The sequence below is a fragment of the Henckelia pumila genome, chromosome 4, assembly GCF_033568475.1.
Source record: "Henckelia pumila isolate YLH828 chromosome 4, ASM3356847v2, whole genome shotgun sequence".
Classification (NCBI taxonomy): domain Eukaryota; kingdom Viridiplantae; phylum Streptophyta; class Magnoliopsida; order Lamiales; family Gesneriaceae; genus Henckelia; species Henckelia pumila.
Window position 1 is genome coordinate 13,636,763 of NC_133123.1, and position 9,554 is coordinate 13,646,316.

At 41.0% G+C, this 9,554-nt stretch overlaps 1 protein-coding gene across 1 annotated transcript; it reads right to left on the reverse strand.

Annotated features, from left to right (window-relative positions):
• Positions 1-6,581: 6,581 nt before the first annotated feature.
• LOC140864449 (zinc finger CCCH domain-containing protein 1-like) lies at positions 6,582-9,308 on the reverse strand. The gene is made up of 3 exons (XM_073268642.1): positions 9,061-9,308; positions 7,463-8,313; positions 6,582-7,025 (listed from the first exon to the last, which is right to left on the reverse strand). The coding sequence occupies exons 1-3, from the start codon at positions 9,107-9,109 to the stop codon at positions 6,921-6,923; spliced, it is 1,005 nt and encodes a 334-aa protein (XP_073124743.1). The 5' UTR covers positions 9,110-9,308; the 3' UTR covers positions 6,582-6,920.
• Positions 9,309-9,554: the final 246 nt, after the last annotated feature.

Here is a 9,554-nt window from a genome sequence, read left to right on the forward strand (position 1 = left end):
ATGCCTGTTACTTGAGTTTAACTATCAGCATGCTAGAATAAGAATTTGTTTTCCTTGTGATTAGAACTAAGGGTTGTAGTGTTTTAACCTTGGGAGCGTAGTGGTATGAATTGTTGGGAATCTTCTGCGTGCAGGGAGAATTCTAGTTGGAGGCAACTCCACGTTTGCGTTGCTAGATTCAGGAGCCACGCATTCGTTTATCTCCCGAGATTTTATCAGACGGATAGGCATTACACCGGAGGTTGTCGACGGTGGTTACGATGTTACCATGCCATCCGGACAGATTATCACTACCACTAGTGTCATCAGGGATCTGGAATTGGAGTTGCAGGGACACTCCATTCGAGCAGATCTAGTGGTTCTTCCATTGACTGGGTTTGACTTGATTTTGGGTATGGACTGACTATCAGTTAATGGAGCTTCGATTGATTTCCGACGTAGGACAGTGTCAGTGAAGCCAGCAGGAGGTGAGATGTTTACTTTCTTTGCATCTCAGTCTAGCAGTATTCCTCAGATGATATCACTTGTTCGTGCGAGGAAACTACTGCGCCATGGATGTCAGGGCTTTCTTGCTAGTGTGGTCACTACCTCAGATGTTTCTAGCAGATATTTATCAGATATAGAGGTGGTACGTGACTATCCAGATGTTTTTCCTGACGATGTTGCAGGAGTTCCACCAGTGAGAGAGGTGGAGTTCAGTATTGAGTTGTTGCCGGATACTGTGCCTATCTCTAAGGCACCGTATCGACTTGCTCCTACAGAGATGAGGGAGTTGAAGGAGCAGATTTAGGAGCTGTTGGAGAAGGGCTTTGTTCGTCCTAGCTTTTCTCCATGGGGAGCTCCAGTGTTGTTTGTGAAGAAGAAGGACGGCAGCATGAGATTGTGCATTGACTACCGAGAGCTCAACAGAGTCACAGTGAAGAATAAGTATCCACTACCGAGGATAGAGGATTTATTCGATCAATTGCAGGGAGCTTCGGTATTCTCCAAGATCGATCTGCGATCTGGTTACCATCAGCTGAGAGTCAGAGATTCAGACGTCTATAAGACTGCCTTTAGGACACGGTATGGGCACTATGAGTTCTTGGTGATGCCCTTTGGGTTGACCAATGCTCCAGCAGTTTTTATGGATCTCATGCATCGTGTCTTCCAGCCGTATCTAGATCAGTTTGTCATTGTATTCATTGATGACATATTGATCTACTCGAGGAGCATTGAGGAGCATATACAGCATTTGCATACAGCCTTGCAGACTTTGAGGGAGCATCGACTGTTTGCAAAGTTCAGTAAGTGTGAGTTTTGGTTGGAGCAGGTGGCGTTTCTAGGCCACATTATTTCTAGGGATGGGATTGCAGTGGATCAGTCCAAGGTGCAGGCAGTGAGGGATTGGGGGACTCCAAAGAATGCTTCGGAGATTCGTAGCTTCTTGGGTTTAGCAGGATACTATAGGAAGTTCATCAAGGGTTTTTCCTCTATTGCAGTACCCTTGACTTCCTTAACCAAGAAGAACGCGAAGTATAGTTGGAGTCCAGATTGTCAGAGGAGCTTTGATCAGCTGAAGGATGCACTTACTTCAGCACCTGTGTTAGCTATGACAGTGCCACATGAGGAGTTAGTGGTGTACACTGACGCGTCCAAGCTTGGTTTGGGCGCAGTACTTATGCAGAGTGGCAGAGTTATCGCATATGCGTCGCGACAGTTGAAGATTCATGAGCAGAACTATCCGACGCATGATTTGGAGCTTGCAGCAGTGGTATTTGCGTTGAAAATCTGGAGGCACTATCTTTACGGCGAGAAGTGCAAGATTTTCACCGACCACAAGAGCCTCAAGTACTTCTTCACCCAGAAGGAGTTGAACATGAGGCAGCGCAGATGGCTTGAGCTTGTGAAGGACTATGACTGTGACATTAGCTACCATCCAGGTAAAGCTAATGTAGTGGCAGATGCTTTGAGTCGGAAGTCGTCAGTGGTATCATGTTTGACTGTACAGTTACCACTACAGACCGAGATTCAGAAATTTGGTTTGGAGTGCTATCCGAGCGGCCATGCACCGAGCTTGTCAGTGTTGACGGTGCAGCCAGTTTTGCGAGATCGGATTAGAGAGGGACAGTCCACTGATGAGGAGCTACAGCGATGGAGACAGAGAGATGAGGCTAGAGGTAATCTCTTGTATACAGTGGAGGATGGCATCGTTCAGTACCGTGGGAGGATGTGGGTACCGAACGTTGATCAGTTGAGAGCCGAGATTCTAGCAGAGGCTCATGCATCTCCGTACTCCATTCACCCCGGAAGTACGAAGATGTACCGAGACTTACAGTTATTGTATTGGTGGCTCGGGATGAAGAGTGACATCGGGAGAGTGGTGTCAGAGTGCTTGACTTGTCAGCAAGTCAAAGCAGAGCATCAGCGTCCAGCAGGACTTCTTAGACCTCTCCCCATTCCGGAATGGAAGTGGGAGAATATTACGATGGACTTTGTGGTTGGCTTATCGAGGAGTACCAGAGGGTGTACAGCGATTTGGGTGATCGTGGATAGACTCACCAAGTCAGCTCATTTCTTGCCGGTAAGGACTACTTACACTTTGACACAGTATGCAGAGCTTTACATCAGAGAGATTGTTAGACTGCATGGCATACCAGTGTCTATCGTGTCAGACAGAGATCCGAGATTCACCTCAGCATTTTGGAAGAGTCTGCACACAGCTTTGGGGACTAGAATTTTGTTCAGTACAGCATTTCATCCCCAGACAGATGGTCAGTCTGAGAGGGTGATCCAGGTTCTCGAGGATCTTCTGAGAGCTTGTGTCATCGACTTCCGAGGATCTTGGGAGACTAGACTGCCATTAGTGGAGTTTACCTATAACAACAGCTTTCAGTCGTCTATAGGTATGGCTCCTTATGCAGCACTTTACGGGAGGAGATGCAGATCTCCGGTGCATTGGGATGAAGTTGGTGAGCGGATTTTGTTGGGTCCAGAGATTGTGCAGCAGACAGCTGACATTGTGACGCAGATTCGAGATAGGATGAGGACTGCGCAGAGTCGGCAGAAGAGTTATGCAGATGCCAGACGACGTGATTTGGAGTTCGCAGTAGGTGATCACGTATTCTTGAAGGTGTCACCTATGAAGGGAGTAGCGCGTTTTGGGCGGAGAGGCAAGCTTAATCCGAGATATATAGGGCCATTCGAGATCTTGGAGCGAGTTGGCACGTTGGCCTATCGTTTAGCTCTACCTCCAGGGCTAGCGGCAGTGCACAACGTTTTCCATGTATCCATGCTTCGGAGATATGTCTCCAACCCGTCGCATGTGTTGGATTTCGAGCCCTTACAGTTTCCACCAGATCTTGTGTACGAGGAGAGACCAGTGCGGATCTTGGCTAGAGAGGAGCGGAGGCTTAGGACGAGGGTCATACCGATGGTCAGAGTCCAGTGGCTGAATCACTCGGAGGAGGAAGCTACTTGGGAGACCGAGGCAGATATGAGGACTCGCTACCCGGAGTTGTTCGGGTAAGTACTTTAATTTCGAGGACGAAATTCAATTTAAGGGGGGGAGAATTGTAACACCCGGTATTTTTAATTACGTAAATCCGCCTGCATAATTAGGATATTTAATTATTTAAATTTATGATTTATGGGTTAAATAATTATGTGAATTATTTGTGCATGATTTAATTTATTTTTAAGCATTTAACCCATAATTAGTGATTTTTATGATTTTTAGTATTTTTATTATTTGATTGCGTAGACGGGACCGTGGACGGACGAGATGACAACTTTCCACCCAAATTATTTTATGAGCCTTTTTAGAGCCTTAAAATATTATTTTGAGTTTTATTATCTCAAAATTTTAAGTATTTAATTTTATTTAATTTTAGGGGTCATTTTTATCCAAAATTAGTCAAAATATTGACTTTTTAGTATTTTTAAAATCCCCTTAAATTAATATTTCGAGATTTTTCTTATGTTATCAGATTTTTAAAGTTTAGTTAGGATTTTAAGTTGTGTAGTTAATATTTAAAACCTTTTATATTTAATTACTTAACCTATATTTCTATTTAACACAAAAATCAACCCTATTCTACCCAACCCTTAGCCGATCACTCTTTTCTCTTCCATCAGCCGTCACCTTCATTCCATCTTCTTCTTCAACGAGTCATCACCCAGAAAAGCCATAGCCAAGAATCTTGAAGCTCCAAAAGTCCCGTATTTTCGTCCCGTCGTCCCGGAACCGTCCCACGCTTGTGTTTCCTCGTCATCTACGGTGTCAAGGCATGATTTTCTTCCCTTTTTAATCCTATATCAGTGTATGTATGTGTGTGGGTGTGTAGCACCGAGACTCATTATCTTTTTGACAGCAAGTTTCGAATTCCTTCTCTTAAACTCTCGGTTTTGACTTCATGATGTTCATACTCACGTTTTTCATGTCCATGGCTAGGTGGGCTGCTGGTCCATGGTTAGAGGGGTTCCTTGGGGTCCCTAGGGTCGAGTGGTAGGGTCGGACATGGGCTGGAAGGGGCTAAGATCGGCCTGGTTCGAACTGAACCATGACTGCTCTTTTTTTTCTGCGCAGCTTAGGGTTTGGTGGAAGGCTACGTCGGGTTACTTGGCTAGGCTGCATGGGGACCGGGGCTAGGCTAGGTTCGGTCCGCCCGGACGTGGGCTACGTCCGGGCGGCGGCGCTCCGGCCAGGGGCGGCCGGAGCGAGGCGGCAGCAGTCCCTAAAGGACTGCTGCACGCGGCGGCCGAGAGATGGGAGAAGGGAGATTAGGGTTTCGGTGTTAGGGTTGTTGGTGGATCCGGGTCGGGTCATGTGGTCCGGGTCGGGTCTAAAATAATATGGGTTAAGTTAGTTGGGTCCGGGTCCGGGTTATTTTAAGTGGGCTCGGGTATTTTTATTTTAAGTTTTTAAGTTAATTAGGAATTAAATGGGCTAATTAAATTCCCAAAAATTTAATTAGTACCATTTAAATTTATTTGGGCTCCATTAAATTAATTTGAGTTAATTTAATTATTTTTGGGCTTTTAATAATTTTTATTTAAATTTTTAAGTTGGCCAGAAATTTTTATGGGCTTGGGAGCCCATGAAAGTTATTGGGCCTGTTATTGGGCTTTTGGGCCCATTGGGCCAAGGACAGTGTTATTGGGCCTAATTTAGTCTTAATGGGCTTTGGTTGATTTATTGGGCCAAGTCTTAAGTTATTGGGCTTGCATGTCTAGAGCCAGCAGCTGAATCAAACCATGAGAAATTGCATGTGTCCTGAGTTTATATTTAATTATTTTTATGCATGAAAAGTTATTTGAATATTTATATGATATTAGAAAATAAATTAAATATAAATGAAGGACACACAATTTATTTAAGTACATGCATTCATGAAATCAATTTTTATGATATGATTGAAATTCTATGGTTGAGCAAATAAAATATTTTAGGTGGAAATTGAAGTAGTGTGGCCATTTATGTATGGGCAGTTTCTGCCATTTATGTATGGGCAGTTTCTGCCATTTATGTATGGGTGGTTCGCCACCAGCCTCGTACGATGGTTTCTTAGACTGATCAGTCGCACTATAAGTATGGGTCACACTTACGGATAGGACCATTCGATGTTAAGAAAATAAGTGCTCAACAACTCAAGTATGTATGATATTATGTATGTTATGTATTATGTTATTTATGTTTATTTAAGTAAGTTATGTTATGTAATTTTTTTAAGCATGCTCATTCATGTATATGTATGTATTAGTATTAAATTGATTTAAATTATTTTAAACCCTTGTTAGTATGCATGTTGGGCCTCTAGGCTCACTACACTGATATGGTACAGGTGAGTATGTAGAGGAGCAGGTTACCCCTATCGGTGGTGAGGACGTACGAGCAGTGCTGCAGTAGCCCCGTGACCGTGACAGCTTCTGAGTCACCGTGCATGTTGTCATATGATACATTTAGAATATTTTCAAGGGTTGATGTTTTTGGAATATTTCATTAAATATTTTTAGTGCATGCACACTTTTTATTTATTTTAATATTGCAATATATTTTTAATTATGGGGTTGACTCAGATATTTATTTAATTCAAAGAATGCATTTTATTTAAGTATTTAAATTGTTTATTTATTTAGTCATGAATTTATTTTAAATATTTTATTCTGTGCATATATGTACATATTTTATTTAGTAGTATAAAAAAAAAAAAAAATTCCGCATATTTATTTATTATAGAGTTATGGTCGTTTTATTGTATGTGTAACACGGGTGACATACCAGAAGTCAATAAAACGTAACGAGGATCATATGAGGATCTTTCCAGTTGATTGCATATGTCTAGGCTCTGATGGTGATATCGGAAATTCATTTTCTTTTATCTTGTAAATAAAATCAGACATTCTACAGCAAAATGGCACAGTAGCAATGCTAATTAATCTTCATCACAAGTCATGATAATATACCTGACTTGTTTAAAAGGAGGTGGTAGGGCTGTTGTGACTTCACTAAAGTAGGAACAAGCACCACACTCATAATGAATATACAAACAATGACCATAACTCCCGTCCATAAAAGCAACAAAGACAGATGACAGATTAGCAACAAAGACAGAAGACAGATTAATCCAACCAATATTTCACATAAAAAATGGTAAGCTCCTCGTTTCTACCATACATTCTGACCAAACCGGTTCTATACATCATCCCAACGGAGATATTTCCAAAACCACAGACTTCACATCCCCATCCATTTCTACAACTGCGTTCACTCTTACATGATATTTTACTAAATGGATTAGAAGCTGAGAACATATTAATGAGCATATTAGAATTGAGAATGTGTTACAGAATGAGATTCTTCCAAACATAAGATGTGCATCAGCAATAAGTAATACAAGCCCTCTCTCATGAAATGAAATTTTATGATGTAGATTAGACCATCATTTCTTCTCAGCAGCCATTCTTTTGCGTATCTCAAAGGCGGTATTGAATATGCCATTTGTCGGCTGGTTGCACACGAAGCATTTCTTATTTTTTGCATGATGCTGCGAATCAAAGAAAAGCATCTTAATTAGCAAAATTCATATTCAATATGCTAGCAGATACATTATCTGAGTCAACCACCCATCCACCTGGGCACACCAGAGGGGTTAAGGGAAGAAATGGTGTTATAGATAGAACAAGGTGAACACGAATTCTGAAGGGTTCAAGATCAGTTGTTAATGAGGTGAATAGAAATTTCTGAAGGGTTCACATTAAACTAAAAAGAAAAGTCACATGCTGATTTTGGTTTAGGAAGTATGAATCACAGATTCAAATGGAAATTGAAAATTGGGTTTATACCACATTACATTTAATATCACCTGATTGACAGAAATATAGAATTGGTGGCATGGGTGCTACCCCAAGACAACACATAATTTTCAAATCCATAAAAATTTCAGGAAATTAGGAAAAGTAGCACAAGTGAAAAAAACAGTACCTTCAATGCACAATGCTCGCAAAAATAATGCTTGCACTTTGTCACGACAGGATCTACAAAAGGTTCTCTGCATATGAAACATGCAAAAGGTAGTGAATTTTCATCTTCTTCATCACTTATCTCTAGACCCCTCTCCTCATCGTCATCATCCTTCAGTCTCATGGCCATTTTTTTGGCCCTTGCCTTCTCTTTTTCATCCCACTCCTTCTCAAGCTGCCAACCTGACTTGTAATCACCCCGATCATGCATAAACTTACATGAATCTCCATACCCACAATAACCAGTCTCTTTATAATCCTTGCAAATGTCCGGTTGGTAGTCAAACCTCGCGGAAACTCTTATGTGGGCAGAAGCTCTCAGAGGTCCATGAGATCCACCAGCTTTCTCACTGGCTACCGTTTGCTCCCTCCGGAACCCAGCCTTATAATCTGTGTACCCATGCATGCCTTTATATATCTTTTCACCACTATCACTGTTGTTGTTCCCTTTTTTCAAAGCCTCTGCAGCTTGCTTTAGAACCCTCTCTCTGATTGCCCGAGCATCTCTCGAGAATTCAGTCTCTGTTTCCAAGGTGGATGTTGCTCTATTATCATTATGAATCTGTATTTCATTTGAGGACTCAAATTCAAAAACTGTTGCTTTTGTTTTTTCAACCTCATCCTCTGAGATTAAAGATCGCTTGGTGGGTCCACTAGAGAAGTGTAGCTTGTTATCAGCCACAATTTGCTTTTTCTTGTTGAACATCACCGACTTATCGATTCTAGAATCTTCATTTCCCTCCTCTCCCTCTTCTACAGTAGTTCTTTTCCTAATGTTCTTCCCCTTTGATGTCTTCCTAAAGAAACTGCAGACTGCAGAAAGAGTTCCAAATTTGATCTAATAACAAGATAACTAAGTTGTATGCATAAATGTAAGAACCTCAAGAGTCCAGACAAAAATACATAGAAGAATATTAGCAACAAATGATATGGAATGCGTAAGCCCAAATTCAGAAACTCAAATCAAGGAAACCACAAAACTTGCATGCATGACGAAAGGTAAAGTAAAAGGAGAAAAATGGATTGCCACGCTAGTAAAAGAAAAAAAAATTCAGCTCAAAATTACTGATTACTCAACAGGGGACGGAATTATTAAAAAAAAACTCAAGACAAAACCCTGTAGAAAATAAGTTACACCAGCACAAACACTAATGGTAGTTTCGATAAGGGGAAAAAAATTAAACATAGCACATAAATTCATGTATAGACAGACAAAGAATCAAGTACGCAAACAAAACGTATTCGCATACATTGACAGTCTTTCAGATCATTCAGCAAAAAATCAACAAAATATTAACATGGTAATCAATTTCCGCAGGCTTCACTGACCAACTTATGTGGCCGTCCACACTCAATGAACCAATATTTTATGTGGTATGAAAAAACAAATAATACAATACACAATTTCAAATGGACGGGGAAATCGCGGCTCTACTTAGAACCCTAGAAAGTGGAAACGAAATCATAAAAAATCGCAATTTTTTGCACTGCTTTGCTATTAAAGTCGACTCTCATGACAAAGATATACTTCTACGGAAGAAACAAGGGCAATGTTCAAACCTTGTTCCGATGGTTGAGGCTGCGGAGGAGTCTCGTCCCGATCCGCCATTGAGACTTTATCTAGCGTCGTGTTGACTCGAAAGGTTTGCCGATTGGGTTCCTCACACGAGCGTAAAATAGGTGGTGCAGATGGCCGTTACCGGCGAAACCGTGGCGTGGTAAGCTCCTCTCTCACCCACCCTCCGCCGCCTATGGTTTTGGCTAGGGAGTTTTGCCAATTGGATCCTCATCTGTGTTCACTTTAAAATTAGTAAGCCCTTGTTAGCGATACGATACGTACACGGTACACCTTGATTAAATTTTACTATAAAATATTTATAGTAATGGAAAATATAATCAAATTAAAGTAATATTTTTTTCTAAAGTTTTTTTTTAGAGAAACCAAATTCATTAACTAGAAAAGATTAAATTAAACTGTGTTTGGTGGACTGGATTTGGATGAGATTTGGTTGAATTTGTATTTACAAATATTGTTTTGGTGTTTGACAAAATGA

What these genes read in the sequence shown, in the direction of transcription:
- LOC140864449 (XM_073268642.1), bottom strand. Translation starts at nt 9,109, where the DNA reads ATGGCGGATCGGGACGAGACTCCTCCGCAGCCTCAACCATCGGAACAA. An exon ending in GCCTCAACCATCGGAACAAG is followed by an intron (nt 8,314 to 9,060) that starts GTTTGAACATTG and finishes CTCTTTCTGCAG; the next exon opens with TCTGCAGTTTCTTTAGGAAG. An exon ending in GCGAGCATTGTGCATTGAAG is followed by an intron (nt 7,026 to 7,462) that starts GTACTGTTTTTT and finishes TTTGATTCGCAG; the next exon opens with CATCATGCAAAAAATAAGAA.